At 38.2% G+C, this 18,226-nt stretch overlaps 1 protein-coding gene across 1 annotated transcript in view; it reads left to right on the top strand.

Annotated features, from left to right (window-relative positions):
• The window catches only part of LOC118827960 (prostaglandin reductase 2-like), a 32,745-nt gene extending 26,828 nt beyond the window's left edge, over window positions 1-5,917 (top strand). Inside the window, exons 7-10 of the mRNA XM_036734311.1 lie at window positions 1,310-1,431; window positions 2,247-2,334; window positions 4,194-4,233; window positions 5,203-5,917. Of these exons, the coding sequence (XP_036590206.1) occupies window positions 1,310-1,431; window positions 2,247-2,334; window positions 4,194-4,233; window positions 5,203-5,267 (315 nt within the window). The 3' untranslated portion in view covers window positions 5,268-5,917. The remainder of the gene's footprint in view (window positions 1-1,309; window positions 1,432-2,246; window positions 2,335-4,193; window positions 4,234-5,202) is intronic.
• The last annotated feature ends 12,309 nt before the right edge of the window (window positions 5,918-18,226 follow it).

Below are 18,226 nucleotides of genomic sequence, written 5' to 3'. Positions count from 1 at the left end.
CTGAGCTCAGGGACCACCTGGAGCTGGTTTAAGCCAGTTCTGTGATTTAGCTGCAGCAGAGTTCATCCAGAGGGTGAATGCAAAGGATTGTTGCTATGCCACGCACAGGGCACATCTTGCTTGCTGGGACTTGCCTTTGGAAAACAAGGTGTCTCCTAATAGTAAGAAAAGAGAACAGCAAAAATAGTCTTAGGGTGGGGGCCCTGACAGCATAAAGACAGATGGAATTATAAGAGATTAGAATAAAATAGGGAAATGTCTGAGTTACTCATCATGGAAGTGGAATATTTATGGTAATGGCAAAATGAAGTCTTGTATCAAGGTCTGTATAGCTGAGGTAGAGTCAAGAAATGGCTCATGGGAGTTAAGTAGATTGAGGGACTGGGAGGTTAGAGTATTTATGGGAATATCAATATGCATGTTGAGTTCCTTAATATAAAGCATGAACTTGGATGGAAAAGGAGCCAAGGCACTGAATACATTGAGAGAGGAGTAGTGTCCCAGGGCTTGGTAGGTAATAGACACCTGAATCTGAGTGATAACTATGGATAGTGACTCTCAAATGAAGACAGTTTGCTGAGTGATGGTAGAGGGATAGCATGAAAGCATCCATGGGGAACAAGAAGTATTCCATCTCTCCTTCTAGGCCCAGTGAGTTGGGGAGTGTGAGAGAAGGTGCAACCCATCCTAGAAAGAATGCAAGTGATGAAGTATCATTGAGTGTCAGGCCTCAGTGAGTGCCAGAAAATGGAAGCAGCATGAGAGAAGAAGACCTAAGAATCAGAGTGATTTGTTAATTGTATGGAACAAGAATTCCAGAGGACAGAATAAAAGAGGTGAAAGGATATGGAGCTAGATGTTTTGTAGATAGTGTTGAACATTTAGGTTTTTGCTAATCAATAAGCATTTATTAAGGCCCTACTTTGTTCCAGACACCATGCAGAGCTAGGGATACAATGACAAAAATGAAACAGTCCTTGCCCTCAAGGGAGGCATTCTATGAAATGAGATAATCTCATCCTTTTCACATTAATTCTTCCAAGTTAATGAATTAAAGTTGTTTCATCATAAGCAGTAAGCTTTTCTTGTCTTTTATATTCTTAAATACATGTCATGTCTCTCCCTCCCCGCCCCAAAAAATCTCTAAGTTACCATTAATGGTTTTGTTTTCTTTTGGCTTCCAAGGATTCTTTCATTGACCCTTATTCTATGAAAACATTCATACTTTTCATAAAGCAGCTCTGTATGTAGTGACTATAGAGAAAAATCTGTTTCTTTGTCAGGATAGTAATCAATTTTCTCCAAATAGATGAATCGGAACAGCCATGTTATCCTGTGTGGCCAGATTTCTCAGTACAACAATGATATGCTTCATCCTCCCCCATTGCCGCCTGAAGTAGAGTCAATTCTGAAAAAAAGAAACATCACAAGGTATTCTTTGTTTTCTTTGTTTACTACCATATTCAAACCATCTATGCATATACTATGTGTGTGTATAAGTATATACACACATAGATATGCTTCTTTACCCAGAGATGTTCCCCCATGCCAGTGCAATCCAGTAAACATTTATTAAGTGCCTACTATGTGCCAGGCATTGTGCTAAGTGCTGGGAATACAGTTAATAAAAAGAAAGATAGTTCTTTCCTTCCCGGAGCTTACACTCTAATAGGTGGTAGACAGCATACAAAAGGAGGTAGGAAAGGTGGGGGAGGGGGCCCTGTGGGGAACACCAGGGAGCATCTTGTTCCCTGGAGTTGAGACTAGGCTGAGAAGCAGAGGCAAAGTGGAGAGAAGAGCTGAGAGCCTAGCTTCTGCCCTCTATCAGGGAAGGCATGGGGAAGCATTTGGTACTTCACCTGCCAGCCCTCCTATCAAAGGGGAGAGCAGACTGAGGCAGGTCATGTCTATCAGAGCTTGATTTAGCATCATGGTAATGAGATTAGATGCAATGACTTTATCTTGGGAAGGGTATCTTGTTCCTTGGAGTTGAAACCCAACAGAGTAATGGTATGCGTTTAAAACTACATGAAGCCTAGCAAATAGGTTTTGTTAACTCAGATAATGATTTTGGCATTGATCACCTGATGTCTTTTATTTGCATAACATTTGTCTAAACCACATCTGGCTGAACTCAGTATGATTAAGCCATGACATTTGTTAGATGAAAAGATTTGAGAGACTTGTGAAATTATCTGATTTTGCTTTTCTCCTGTTATAGATTGCTCTCTTTTATTTTTCTATAGGGAAAGATTTCTGTTGTTTGCTTATACAGACAAATTTGAGTCTGGAATTGCACAACTGAGTCAGTGGTTTAAAGAAGGAAAATTAAAGGTAGGACTTGATCCTGTGTCCTTATCAATTGATTCTTTCTATCTTATTCCTCAAATGTAGTGATCCTAAATTTCCGTGTAGTTGGAAAAATCAGATTATTATCGTGGGTATAGTTAGTTCAGATTATATAGCTGGGATAAGTGTCTAGTTGCTTGCTACAGTTAATTTAAATAAAAACCAGTTTGATATGAAGATTATACTACTTTGTTTCCGAGGGAATTCCACAGTGCTGAGATAGGATTGGAATAAAAATCTGTAGCTCATGGACTCTCAAACCACAGTCCATGGATCTCTAGGGATCACCAAAACCCTTTTAGAGGGTCCTTGAGGTCAAAATTATTTTCATAATGATACTAAAATATTATTTAACTATTAAAATGCTCCTCCATTTCCCAACCATACATCCTTTTGAGGCCAGATTTTCTTCATATACTTTAACCCAAACAATGTATCACAACGGATTGAATGTGGAAGCACAGAGGAGAGTCAATCTGTTTTCTGTTAAGACAGATAGTAAAGAGATTTGCAAAAATATGTAAAACAATGCTGTATTACTCTCAAGTTTTTTCCTTTGGAAAAATAGTTATTTTTCATAAAAAAGGTCATGTAACAGCTTTATTGTGATTTTTGGATGAATAAATATTTTTAAATACCTATTTTATTTCTAACTGGAAAATATTAATAACTACAGCCCATGTAAAGAAAAGCTATTTGGGGTCCTCTGCAATTTTTAAGAGTGTAAAGAGGCCCTGAGACCAAAAAGTTTGAGAACCAGTGTTCTCAAACTCAAATAGAAGCTGATCTCTACAGGCTACATTTTTGCTTAGAAAACCAAAAATTAATATATCCATGTTGTGTTATATTTTTCCATTTTGTTAAGTCTTTCCCAATTACATTTTAATCTGGTTCAGGTGAAGTGTTGGAATTGTTGTGGACCACAAGTTTGACAACTCTGATCTAGACCATCCCGTTCATCATTTCTTACAGCACAGTAGTATGGATCACCATTTATATACCATAACTCATTCAGCAATTCTTGCATTTGATAGACAACTTCTCAGGTTCCTATCTTTGCCACTGCAAAAAGAGCTATAAATATGTTTGCGTAAATTTGTAGTTTGTTTTTCTTAGTACTAGTTTCTTTCTTAATCAACCTTTCCTCTGTTTCCTCTTCTTCCTTTTCCTTCTTCTTTACTATTTAGTGCAATGCAGTACTCGACTATGTGAGTATGCATGTGTAGCCTTCCCTCCTCTGATCAATCAATACAGATGAAAGTGAGGTTCAAGTATGTTACAACAATGCTACTTTCCAGTACTTTGGCTGTGTAAGATCAATAACACCAGCACACAGGAAGGGGGCTAGCATAGGTTCTTTGATCTGCTTTTTTAAGGAAGGCAACTTTAAGGGGTTTACAATCTCACTTTAATTAGATATACATTAACTCAGGGGGAAAAGTCAGCACCCTGAACTTCAGAGAAAGCACAAACAGAAATTACAAGCAGAGGGGGGTAGAGCCAAGATGGCAGCTGGAAAGCAGAGACTTGTGTGAGCTCCCCCCCAGGTCCCTCCAAAAACCTATAAAAATGGCTCTGAACAAATTCTAGAACTGAAGAACCCACAAAATAGCAGAGGGAAGCAGGGCTCCAGCCCAGGACAGCCTGGATGGTCGCTGGGTAAGGTCTATCGCACGGAACTGGGAGCAGAGTGGAGCAGAGCCCAGTGTGAGCTTTTATCATGCTTTTATAGATCATATGTTGCATATTAGAAGTATGCCTTTTTTTTCCAAAGGTGAAAGTGCTAAATAGTTTACCCTTGCAAAGTAAGAAAGAAAATTAATTCCAGTTATTTTGATTTGTAGGTCAGAGAGACAGTGATCGATGGCTTGGAAAACATGGGAGGTAAGATGATCAGAAATTCCTTAATAACTCAAGTGTAAGTTCTTGCTCTGAAACAGTACCTTTACAGGCATTCCTTTCTTTTTCTGTGCTATATGTTATTTTTTTTGGCGGGGGGGAAATGTTACAGTAATTTGAACAAACCATGAGCTTATCCAACCTCTACCAAAGATTCGATTTGAGGATACTTTAGAGGAACATCTTTCTTTACTGTGTCTCATTTTATGATCTTTCTTGAGTTTGTCAAATAGTTTGTGCACAGCTTACACATTTTACAGAATGAATTGGGAGTGCTTTTCCCAATTTATATATTACAAAGACTGACGAAGATTTTTAATATTTATTCCCATGAAAATAGAATTTTTGGTCCCCATTTGCATCGTTTTCAAAATTCTCTTGGGCCTTTCTTTGGTGAATATGTCCGTATGTACTTAGCCATTAGAATTTTATTTTAGAGTTGCATTAACTTAAACAGTTTTTATTTTTGAAAATCTTTTATTTTCCAGTATAAAAAATGAATTATATTTACCTTAGAAGAAATCCATGTTGTCAGGATTCCAAAAACAATTACTCTTCTGAATACCACATTTACCCAAATGCCCTTAGTCTTTTAAGTTAACAGATTTTTGTTTCATTTACTCATCTTATGTAATCATTGTTATATATATTCTTTATAAGGGATTATTTCAAAACTTTTTTTCACTTATTTTCCCTGAACTTAGAGTGAATAATATAGTTAGTCACAGATGGACATTTTCAGTTCAGGTACTAATGTTTAATGTTTCACACCTTGATTTGCACTAATCTGTGTGCTTCAAAACTGATATAATCATTTAGGACATCATTCAGAATTATAAAACTTCATTTCGCTGTATAGATATATACTGTTTTTTCGAGCAATTACCACAGTTATTTATGGCTATTATACAACTGATACTAATTCTTCAAGATAATTCATTTTTTCTTTTTTAGTTGCCTTCCAGTCTATGATGACAGGTGGCAATATTGGGAAGCAAATCGTTCGTGTTTCTGAATAAATATCTCGGTCCTTTCATTGGATTACACATGACCAAGAACATCTAGCAGATTTCTTTTCAACTTTAACAAGAGAGATTTCAAAAATCTGTTAATAGATTTATAAGATTAATTAACCTAAACTTTTATTTTGTCTCATTATAATTCATAATCTGCAGCATTGGTGATAGCTTTTTAGAAGCTTTAATGATACTTATTTCTTCCAACTTAATATACCTTATATGTAACTAATTATAGTGTAACAAAAGATCACCATGATCCATTTTTCATTTTCTTTCAGGAGTTAGCATTATATATCATGTTTGTATTAAGTATTTTGAATCCACAGAAAATTTTAGTACTATTTTTTAATATTCAGAATAAAATAATAGTTGAGAAATTACTTTGTATTAGAACCTTTTGGACATCCTTCTCAGGCAATTTTTTATTCAGCTCTAATTATTGACTTTTGCATCTGTTGGGAACAAAGTTCTTGCTACCTTATAACATTATCATTTAGACTTCCTGAAAACGTCTACCTTGACTGTATTTAGACTGTTCATCTGTGTTTTGTCTTAAAGAAAATAAACAGCCTCAAGTCTTTTAAGTCCTTTAAGAACTGTATGAAGGTCTGATAGGAGAATAAATAAAGATACTTTCCTTTTGAGCCTGATTATGTTTTGTAACAGTTGCATCTCACTAAGTATACTTTAGCTGGGCCGCTGAGAAATTAGGGAAGTGTATTATGAAGGCAGAATTTATAATTTCAAAGAGAATCATATATATGTCTGAAAGGTTCAGAACCACAGGATATAAAGAATTCTCAAGGTAGGAGGCAGAAGAATTAAAGCATGTATTTAAGCTCCAGAGTAACAGACCCACAAACCAGCATCCCCATTTTGATATTTGGATCAAAAGCCTCCAGGCCCAATAAGTCCGCCTCACAAGAGTAACTAGGAGGCCACAGAGAAGCATGATGGTATAAAGCAAAATCATATACATGCTTCCCCTCTATAGTAAAAAGATTACCCACTGGCGTCAAGTCCTTTCTCAGCACTCCTTGATGCACACGTAGGTCAGCTCTGCTACCGGCAGCTCCTGCTTCAGCTGCGGCTGTAGCTGTCTCTGGCTCCAACTGAAGCTGTTTTTAACAGTCCGGCTAGGAGCTTCTGTGTGGGTATAAGATCTGCCCACAGCTTCTGCAGGCATGCTGGGAAAGCACAGGTTCTTTCAATCTGCTTAACCAAGGGAAGCAAGGTAAAAGGGTTGACAAGCTTACTTTAATCCAACATAGGCCCTCCCTGGAGTTAGCCCTACCCCACCAAGCACCCAGGAAGGCTCAATGAGATAAACTGAGTCACTCAAAGAAAACAAAGGCCATTCTGCTTACAGAAAGCCACATTGTGCCTATACTGTCATTAAAAAAGAAAAAAAGTCTGACAATGCACATTAATTTTAGACTAAGATTTATGACACTAATTGCTCTGCTATGTCTCTTTAGCAATCATCTTGAGCTGAGGGGTTTCCAAAGTGTTTGAAATTAGGAAAAGTTCAGGAATTATCAATACTTCTTCTTGGTTACTTTTGGAAACAAGACACAGAACTGCATCTGTGGATAATAGAGCTTATATTTTTAATGTATGCTAAAGTCAAGCTAAGGTTTTTGTGATTTGGCTACAGGTCACTCAAGAACTATCTAGTGCCTTCTTCAAAACTAATGAAATGACAAGTATTAAGAAGATAAAGGGAAAGCAGAAATACTTATATTTTCTTTCACCTCTCCACCAGTTTGAAAAGAAGTAAAAGGGCTTTTGGAAGGGGGACAGAATCTTCACAGGAACGTCTATAAAATGTAGTGAAGTGGTATACACAAGTCTTTATGTAACACACATATAAATCTGTATCTAATCCATTTACAATTTTTAGAAAATGGAAATAGTTAATTAAAATAATTACAGATGCACAGGTGTGGCATTGTTCCCCCAATTCTCTCTACGCTCTCTTCCTAGGCTGGAGCTGGTTCACTCCTCCTATTCCTACCCATTCCAGCAGGTTGGGGTGCTCCTTCCAAAGGGATGGCCATACTGTTACTGCTCATTTTTAAGGTCCTAACAATAGTCCTTCTCATGGGGAGGGGGGACACTCCTACAGCTTGCTTTGCTTCTCATTTGTACAAAGTAGTCAAAATGACACAGTTGAATCTTCAACACCAAATACTTACTAATCAAGAAAGCAAAGCACTAAAAAAAAATCATAAAATAACATTTTCAAGAGAAGGAAAAATCATGAATAGTCAAAATATAACAGTATACCTTTAAACTGGGACACATTCTTCCACCAATGCATACAGTGTCCATGGGGGAAAGTGGGCACACAAGCCTAGCAGTGAAGCGTTATAAAAAAACTCATGTTCCCAGAGCAACTTAGGACTCTGGACTGCAGATCTTAAACAGTCTGTACTTCACCTGCTATGCCTACTCCTTTTCTGGGTCTCTCGACCCTCCTGCTGGATGAAGCCACTACTCTGTTACTCTTAGGCAGCAAAAGCAACACTAAGCTTTTCCTCCAAACAGGTGCATTACACTCTCTCAGTGAAACACTATAGTCTTCAGCTTTCCTGATGTGCTCCCTATGGTGCTGTCTGGGCTCCATGCTAAAGAGTAATTCAGACAAACCCAGCCAGCTCTTCATACAGCTGGATTCTCCTGTCTCCAGTCAGCAATCAGTGACACCTTGAGGTGCTGTTTGACTTCTGTCAGCCTGAAGCTGCTGTTTTTATTTTCTGATGCCACTCCTGCAGCTGCTTTCATGTATAGGTAGGCACTCTCTGCCCTGCTTCTGTTTTTCTTTCTATTGTCAGCTTATCTCTTCAGGTGGATGTTGTCTTCTCATTCTTATATCTTTCCCTCTCTTATCTCTCTTCCCCCTTCCCCTTCCTGGTGCCTCCCAAATCAAGATTCCCTCAGCAATAGTGACTCATCTCTAACTTGGGTTGAGAAACCCAAGATCCACATTGCTATTGAGTATTCAGCAAGCAATTATTGCACAATATTTCTGAAATAATTTAATGGATTATATGGTGAATATTTAATAAACACCTATCTTAAATATATCATTTTACAATGCAGTAGAAGTGCCGCACTCTTATGTAATATAACACTCTTACTCAAACAGCTTATTCATGAATAAGAGGTACTAAACCTCAAAATTCAACTTTTAAGTCACCATGTAAAATGGTGAATAATTTTCACATTGAATTACTAATTTACATAATTACCAAGAAAGTGTAAGCTTTTGGGCAGTTCCAATATTTCTGTTTTTGTCAGTATCTAAGAAGCATAATTCCTGCAATGTAGTAGGCTATTGGTAAATGCTTATTATTGTTGAATATAAACCCCAACATGTACTTGCACACAAAAAAAGATATAATAGCTATTTACATTCATTATCGGCCAATCAGGGCCCAAGCAATGATCAAGTAGGGTTTAGCCTGGGACCTAGTGTTGGACAATCTATGATAGCCAGAATGATTGGCCGCTAAGGCTGGTCTTTAAGGAAAAAAAAAGTTTCAGAGATTAAAATTGACATTCCCTTTGGGCAGGGCACCCACAGGTAAGGGTATGATTGATACCTTATGTGGATAGAGAGAAGGGGAAGGAAAGAAGGAAGTTCCAGTTTGGTACCCAGTAGGCAGTTCATTTTCTACTCCCCCAGGTTGTTGTTTGAGGTCAGAAATACACTTGATATGTATTAAATGAAAAAGGAGCAGTAAGAGAAGTACAAATCTAAGATGACTGAGGCTTCAAATATAGGTGCCTGGGAGGATGTTGATGCTAACAAGAGAAATACATAAGTTAGGAGGAAGTAGAAGTTCTGGGAGAATGATAACCTTTGTTTTGGATTTAATGCTGAAGGGAACTTTAGCAAAAATCTGGCTTAACATCAGTTTTATAGATGAGGAAACTGATACTGGGAGAGATTAACATTCAGGTGGAGATCCACGAAGTCAGGCCACTGAGCAAAATACATTCTGAGTGACCTAATACTTTAATCTTACTTGACCTTAGGGTACTGTATTCAGCCAGACTGCAGGAGAAGGTGAGGTCTCCTTTAGACTAATCCCATTACCTGAAGAGTATGGACAGTTTTTTTACCCTGGCAGACCTCTACTGTAATTCAAATTTGTCCTGGGCCTCAGGCCCATGGAGGAAAGGGTTTGGCACATAGTCAAAGGTCACATGGGGGCATAGCAGACAGTGGGGGTCAGACACAGATACAGACATGTGTGGGTCTGAGACCACTACTCACATTAAAATAGAGACCGTTCTTGAGAAAAGTCAAAAAGGAGTTTATTACTTTCTCATGAGAAAGGACAGCAAGTATGTGTGTTGCATACAGTTCAAAGCAAGTTATATAGACCCTAAGGCAAAGTTCCCCTACCCCCTACTGGCTCCTCTTGCCATTGACTAGGTTTGGAGCTCACATTCTAAACATGGAATTTCCTCCCCAGCAACAGAGAACAAAGAACAAAAAGGCAGGCATGAGACCAGGGACTGGTATTTAGCAAAAAAGGAGTACAGGCTAGATAAATGGGACCTTGCAGGTGTCTGTCCCCTGATGTAATTTCTTATCTCCACTTTCTCAGTAGAGCAGTTTCTAAAAACATAGAAGGGGTGCAGGGTGAGGATGAATGGTAGGAGAGGTAAAGTCTTATCCCATGCTGAAGGGGCTTCACTATTTCAGCATTCCATTCAATTCCTCCTCTCCTCTTTAACCTTCTGAAGACCCCTCACAACATTATTGATAAACTTCTTCTATCATGTTTCCTTGTCGCCTCCTTCACTCCCCTACTCTCTTTCTCAACTGAATTCTCCCCCTTAATCATCATCCCTTTAAGTAAATATGGGAAGGATTGCTTGATGCATTGACAAATCAAAGGGGCAGTCCCCTTATATATAAAGGCCCAAAAGCAAACAATAATGCAATTGTCCCTTTAAGATTCAAAAAGTTTTTCCTATACAGCTGTCTGGCAGGGAACATCGTCAATGAAGTCCTCTGGTCCTTGATATTTGTTCCAGCCATCTCCTGCACAGCATCTCAACATCTTCTTCTTGTCTTCTTATAGGAACCAGTTTTCTGTCCATTCTCCAACAAAAGTGACTTTAGCACAATTTTAGACTACCATTTGTAATCCTCATAACCCTGATCATTGTTACAAACTCAAATTGGAACCTTGGCCAATTGTCATGTTTAAGAAATTCACATCAGAACCCAGTCTCTTACACTTTACATTAATCTATTATTAATTTCCTCACCAGAAGGATGAGATTTCACTTAAGGAATTAATAAAAGGCTCCAGTACACACATAAATACATTAATCAATTTTTAACATAGTACATATAAAATCTTAAACTTTTAGTCATGCCATGTTTCTTTGATGGCATTACTAGTAAACCACAAGGCATTATTCTTTTTTAGAATTATTAAATGTAATAAAACTTTAGACAAGCATGACATTAATCAAACAATAAAATACCATTCCCACAAGCCCTTGACCTAATTGTCTCCATACCATTACCAAGAATTAAAGGACCCTAACTCATACAGGAACACACACAGGAACACTAGTCCCAGTCCTATAGTAACCTGAGATGTTCTATAATCAGTTATTTGTGTAAATTTGTTACAAAATCTTTCGACTATAGAAATTTTCCACTAAGAGTTTAGAGACTTACAGTAAGGGAACAATATTTCCCCAATTTCCTGTCAATCCAGGCAGAAATTATGTGAAACTGCAAACTGCATTTAGCCAGGCTGATACTCTGCCAGGTTTCACTTAAGGAATCGAGACAATAGAGTCCCACCTCCCCACATGCAGAACAATGGCTCTCTCAGCCTTCGCATAAATCATACCTGCAGTTCATACTTGCCCCTCACATGGCTGCTGGCATCATGGATCAGTGGCTCAGACAGCCTTCCTTGATATTCACTCCTGGAGTTAGACTCAGACACAGTCAGTTATCAGTCCCATTAGGTCTTTGAATAGCAAATTCCAGTAATCAGTGTAAGATATGACCATAGTCTCACATTGCTTAAGGAGCACCTCCAGGTGAGCCCTAACTACCTGTCATGCATTTCACCCTTGTTCATAAGACCTTGCTGAGTTGGTGCAAAAGTCCTTAAGTAACACAAATTCCAGAGTATTATCAAAAAACTAAATTCCTAGTATCACAGAATCCCCTAAATATCACAAAGTTCCATAGTGAAAAGTGTTGTAATAGAATCTCACATTGGTGACAGGAAGAGACTGATTACAGGAAAAAATACCACTGCTTTTAGAATCCTTTTAAATGAAGGGACATCTTCAGGTGAGTCTTAAGTAGTTTGCATAAATTTCTGCACATGTTCTAGTTTTAGATAAAAATATTATTAGATTTCCCAGTAAGATAACACAAAAGAGCTCATATCTTTTACTACTTGCTCTGACCATAGAAACCTACTATAGAAGGAAAAAGGGCAGGGACATGTGACTTACCAAATATGACAGGATAAAGTATCCTTAGCTTCGTTTAAATTCAGATAGATTCACACTTCTCCAATCTTGCAGTACCTATTTCTCCTCATAGCCAGACTCAGGAATAATCAGGTGGGAAACATTCCTTTCCAAAGGAACACAATGGGGAAGCTGAGCCAGGAGGATCCCATCCTAGTAGGAGGCTAAGATTGTCACCTCAGCTTTTCCAAATGCAGACCCTCCACCTGTTAACAGTACAGGATCACATTCCCTCTGAGTAGCTTATCTTTGTGGCATTTCTCTCAGATACTGATTTAATGCAGACAACTATACCCAAATTTAAGCTCAAACAAATTAGATATGGTCCCCACGTGCCTTTGACCTTAAACAGCAAGTCTCACTAATCACAGGTTTAAAGCCAGATACAGTTACTTTTACTTTCATGGAGTTGCAATAAGCAATAAAGATTCCCCGGGAGTTACATATATAAGGGACTCCATTAACATCTTTCCCTTCTTAAATTTTACTTGTCCTGGTGTAAATGCCAATTGTTAGATCCTTTGTATCTATTGTACATACACTTGCAACTTCTCAGCAAGCTAACTTCATTGTTTAGGATCTACGTAAATCAAACAAGTTCTTTTCCTGAGATGGGTGACCTTGCTCATACAGATAGGTTTCCAGGGGCCTTGGTAGTTTTACAAAATAAGGAGAATTAAGATGGACCCCAGGAAGGGGTTAATACTGATGCCCTTTGCCTGCTGACTCCCAAGCATACAGGAGGACTGTTCTGAATTGGCAGAACTAACTTGATAAGGCTTTACCCAGGTCTCCTTCTTTCCACATACAGTAATCAATTAACCATTTTTGGTTTTAGCATTAAAACAATAATCAACAAATAACCAAACTGCTCTGAACTGTAATAAAAATAATAAATTTCTAGATCTTTAAAAAATAATAAGAATTATTTATAAAAGGATGGGCTGTCTTACCCTAAGTATAGACACTGACTAGCAGGCTTCTCTACCTTTGGCCTCTTCCTCTACTTCCTGCATTCCTCTACCAGAATGGCACTAGCTGCCACTGCCTGTAACACATTCTGGCCAGCCCCATGTGACACTGAATGTAATACTTTGCGGAGGAACACCAATGGCTTACATCACTTCCCCCACTTATTCTTTTTTTTAAATTTTCATCCTTTTGCCTGGTGGGGGAAAATAAATCTGTCTCTCTCTATCTCATCTGCGACTAAAGGACTTATTAGAAAACCTTGGGCCTGTTTGCTATCCTTTGCCAAACCTAGGAATGAAACTTAAATAAAATTTTAAAAAATTCACAGTGGGTCTGGACATAATGTCAGCAATATCAAATTGCTGCAACAGATTTGCTTACAAATGGAAATTTAGTAGGCCTAAAAATCATGCAAAGATTTTACAAAATATTTCTTCAGAAACATATTTCCTTTTCTCAAAACAGCTTACAATCTATCCTGATATTATTATTAATTCCTAAAAACTAACAATTCTTAAATTTGATCACCAAACCCTTTCCGCACAATTGAGGAGAAGGAAAAGAAAACTAAACATACTTTTGTAAATACTTGATTTAAGCATTAACCCCAACTTAAATAACAACCTCACAAATTTCCCAAATGATAGCAAAACAATTTTAACTGAGAATTTCCTTTAAATAAAGACAGAATTTGGTAATTTATGATTCCTTAAATTACAATAATTCAAAATATTATAATATATGTTCAAATAGAATGACTTAAAAATTTCCTAATTCATTCACCATTTTTACAGGGGAATTCTTAACCTAACAACATTTAGATTATAAGAGAAATTGCTTTTCTGACAGCATAGATGATACAGTTTTTTTACCAAATCATGCAATAAAGGAAAATTTTAGAAACACAACAATGACATAAACAATTATCATCTATTTAAACTTCAAAACCAAAACCAGTTAATTACTATTCCGGTGGCTTTACCTTAGTCAGATGTGTTCCCAAATTGCCTTACACAGAGAATCATTCATCTTCTCACCATTGACATAAACTTCACATCAAAGAAAATCCACATAAAGTTAATGAATATGAAGCAATTCAACTTAAAACAGTTTACATTCACATAGCATTTGTTTTATGCCAAGCATTGTGCCAAGCACTTTTACAATCATGTGATCTTCATGAATATCCCTGGGAATGAATTCCACCACCATTCCCTTACTGAACAGTAAACTAAAGTAAGTAGAACTTTTTTTCAGACTACATAGTTAATAAATTTCTTAATGTCAAATAACAATATGGGCTTTTAGAAGTATACAAATATACATTTCTAAGTTCAATACCCTTAGCCCTTTAAAAAGGAATATTATCCACAAATTCAGTATATACATTCCAGTACCCCACTCACATTCACATTTTTCTTGGGAAAGTTTTACAGTTTGGAATCACCTGTTATAATAAGGTCAGCTTTAAATGTGCTAGGCCAGTATTCTAACTACTTTTTTTGTCCCAGGTAAAAAGGAAGGCTAAGGAATTTGTTTTTCTTAATGATGTTGCCAGGAATGTTATGGTTTAGTTTTACTGAACAATGATATAAAACTGTATGGGTATTCTCAGAAATGCTATAAGATATACTGAATATGTTTTGTTATGTTGTGAATGTTATGCTTTAGTGTCCTGATTGTGATCACAAAGTATAGTGCCCGTATTTGTTCCAGGATCCATGGCTATTTAGATTGTAACGCCAAGGATTCTGGAGGGGTGGAATGAAAGGGCAAGCAAAGTGAGACTTTTTGTTGTCTTTTGTTTTGGAGTGCTTCTCAGCACTAAGGCAATGGAATGCCTCTGATTGCATCTTGCCTTTGTTTGTAGAATGGCCCACACCCTTTTGCTAATTAGATCATGAGACATATGAAAACCTGGAGAGGTGTGAGGCCCTCGAGAGTTGTGAAGTGCTCTGACCCTGAAGAAGTGTGTACATACTCTGAGTTTAGCATTTTGTTTGGGGCTCACTCATTGGAAGGGTGTTGGTGTGGAGACTGTGGGTAGCCATTAAGGAGCCCCATTGCTTTGAAAACCCAGACTTTGGTGCCTCTCTCTCTCTCTCTCTGGTAACTGTATATGTATTGCTATGGTCAGACAGATAGAATCCTGTCTGTTGATTTGTGTTATTTTGTTCTGTTTATATAATTTCTGCTTGTAATTTGTTTGTATTTGCTTTTTCCTCTGAACTAAGTGCATGATATATGCAGGTTTGATTAAAGTGAGATTGTAAAATGCTTTAAGGTGCTTTCCTTAGAAAAGCAGATTAAAGAACCTATGCTAGCAGCCCTCCTGTGTACTGTTATTATTGGTCTTATACCCCCACAGAGCTGATAGCAACAGAACTTAAACTCAGTTATTTTGACTCCAAGTCCAGTGTCTACTATTTAAAATAAACTAAACATAGGACGTATAAGTTGGGCTACTAGTTACTTTATGGAATTCAAATAAATTATTAATGTTCTCAGAAAAGTGTAGAAGGAAAAACAATTAGCTTGTCAGCAGATCTAGAACTGGAGCTTAGTTTCAGTATTTAAGATGTTCATGACCTTGAGCAATTCACTTAAATCTTTTAGTACCTATTTTCTCATCTGTAAATTCTTGAGGTTTCATGATGCTTTGTGGTAGGAACTGTCTCACAGAATTCAGAGTCAGGCAGGCATTTATTGAGATTGCTGCCTCTGAATGAAGTGGGCTAAGTTCCAAGAGGGACCAGCGACTTCAGAGAAAGGAAGATAGATTTTTATTGGTAAAGATGTAATTACATAAAAGAAATTATGAATATTAAAAAGGCAGGAGGAGTTTGTTTAAGGGATTAGTAATAGGAGAGGGATCCCAGCTACAGTGGAACTGTGCATGCAATTACTCACAATGCATACAGAAACCCCATTTGGGTAGGTATGTACATATGATAATATGTAACAACAATGTTGCTATCAGCTGCTGTGGGGTGCAAGACCAATAACACTGTTGAGGGTAAAAAAAAGCAGGATTCAGGATTCCCAAAACTAAATTCCCAGGACTGGAGTTCGCACTTGATGGGGAGCGGCCCTCAAGGACCCGAGTATAGAGAGGGTAGGGCTGTGTGCAATGAATTCATGATCTCAAGCATTCTTTAAGTTAAGTTCACAAAGATTTGTTATGCTTTACAGCGTTCAGAGTTCTTAGGGATCTTGAAACCTTAGAGGGATATAAGGAGAGCTTAATATGAGATTTGGGGGTGAAACACGTTAATTAGTTGTTTTGGGGTGGGATTAGGGAGTGGTTAAGGATGTGTTCAGTTCTTAAAGGAACATGCACTTTCTATATCTACTGCACAGTCATATTACGCAGAGTTCACTGGGAAATAGCCCAAGGTTGGGGGCAATTGGGGATGTGGTTTTGACTGTGAAACATCACTAAGTTAACTAGTGGTTAGGGCTCGACTAGGAATATCTAGGTGGCTTCATCACAATGTCTTGTTAGACAAAATAAATGTAAGAGAGTATCCTATATCTAGGATACATATCAGTAAGGTCAGTAAGTAGTGAATATCGTCATGACCCAGTACACAGCCAACTATCAGTACACAGGATGCAGATAGGCACAGCTGCCTATAGTATCAGTGGGAGAGATAAGTATTTTGCTAGGGCATGCTGCCCTGCTTTGCTAGAGAGAAACTGCTAGGGGCCAATGCTTTGAAGCTAGGGAGAGATGTAATTTTAGAACTGGATGTGGTTTTGGAATTGGGGTTCAGGCACAGGCACCCAAGCAGAGGCTATTAGAATTAGGGTTCAAGCACAGCACCCATCAACACCAGCACACAGGAGGGCTGCTTGCACAGGTTATTTGATCTGCTTTTCTAAGGAAACAACTTTAAGTGGTTTACAATGTTACTTTAAACATACATATATCATTCACTTAGTTCAGGGGAAAAAAGTGAGCATCCTGAACTTCAAAAGAAAGCACAAACAGAAATTACGAGCAGAAATTATATAAACAGAGCAAAATAACACAAATCAGCAGACTGGCTTCTAGCCATCTACCCAAGATATTATATACACAGTTAGCAGAGAGAGAAGCACCAACATCTGGGTTTTTTAATTGGGGTGGGGGGTGGTTGGGGCTCCTAGATGGCTACCCAGAGACTCCACACCAACAGTCTTCCAATGAGTGTGTCCCCAAAGCAAATGCTAACCTTAGAGTATACATACACCCTTTCCAGGGCTGGAGAGCTTCACACCTCTCATGACCTAATTAGCAAAGGGTGTGGGCCTTCCTACAAACAAAGGCAGACTCAATTAAAAGGCATTTGATTGTCTCAGTGCTGAGAAGCACTGCAAAATCAAAGACAACAAAAGTCCCACTTTGCTTGCCATTACATAATGATAGTATAATAAGCCTCTCTAAGTCACAAGTTCACCTAAAGGACAGCTTTTGGTATTACTGGGAAAGTGCCTACTTAGGGAAAGTCCCTTCTAGTGTTTTTGGATCCCATCTTGCTTGGGCATTCCTGGTGGTGCTGCTTTCTGATTGGCTGAGTGTTGTGGTCCTGTCTGAGGGATGTGATTGTGGTTGAGTACATGCTACATTCTGTAGCAAATATGAGAAATGGGTGTGGGGGCTGGTGTGTAGCTAGAGGCATTGGCTAGCTAGAGGCAGTGGCCCGGATCCTATCACATGGACACATTTACTGTTTCTGGGAGAATAGGAGTTTATGGACACACCCATTGTTGTAGTGAGCAGTGAGGCACACTTGAAGAATTTAGGATATTGAGTAGGGGGAGGAGTGGAATAGGTAGGGGCAGTGAGCCTGCTGTTCGGTGGGGCCTATGAGGAGGACAGAATATTGGGGCTGGGGGCAGCTTTATTAGGATTCCATCAGAATGAGGGAGTTCACCTGGATGAGCTTTAATACCTTTCAAGCTCTAACACACTGTGATTTGTAGGAAACCATATTCACAAAGTTCTGAACTGTATCTGCAGTTGAGACCTTAGGTTCATTTCTGCTGTAAATACTTAATAGCTTGTGCAATCCTGCACATGTCGTTTAATCTCAGTCTGTTTCTTCATCTGTCAAATGTGTATGAACTATCTGACTTTCCTAGTTTGCAGGTTTCTTGTGGAAAGAGTAACAACACCAAATATATAGAAAAAGAAGGTACTACAGATCACTTTATAAGCGTCGGTGATTATTGCTGCTGAATAAGTTTCATACAATTGACTTGCAGGTGAAACCTATGCTTGGTCTCCCCCGTTAAAATGGGAGCTCCTTGAGGAGGGGGACTGTTCTTTTTGTACCTCCAGTGCTTAGTAGGTAGTCGGTGATGCCACGTGACGCAGTGAATAAAAATATTGTACTTGGTAGATTAAGACTTAAATTCACGTTCTGCCTCAGACACTTATTGGCTGTGTGATGTTAAGTAAGTCACATGAC

Source organism: Trichosurus vulpecula, chromosome 8 (genome assembly GCF_011100635.1).
Source record: "Trichosurus vulpecula isolate mTriVul1 chromosome 8, mTriVul1.pri, whole genome shotgun sequence".
In the NCBI taxonomy this organism is placed as follows: domain Eukaryota; kingdom Metazoa; phylum Chordata; class Mammalia; order Diprotodontia; family Phalangeridae; genus Trichosurus; species Trichosurus vulpecula.
This window is presented reverse-complemented; position numbering and strand designations above follow the sequence as displayed.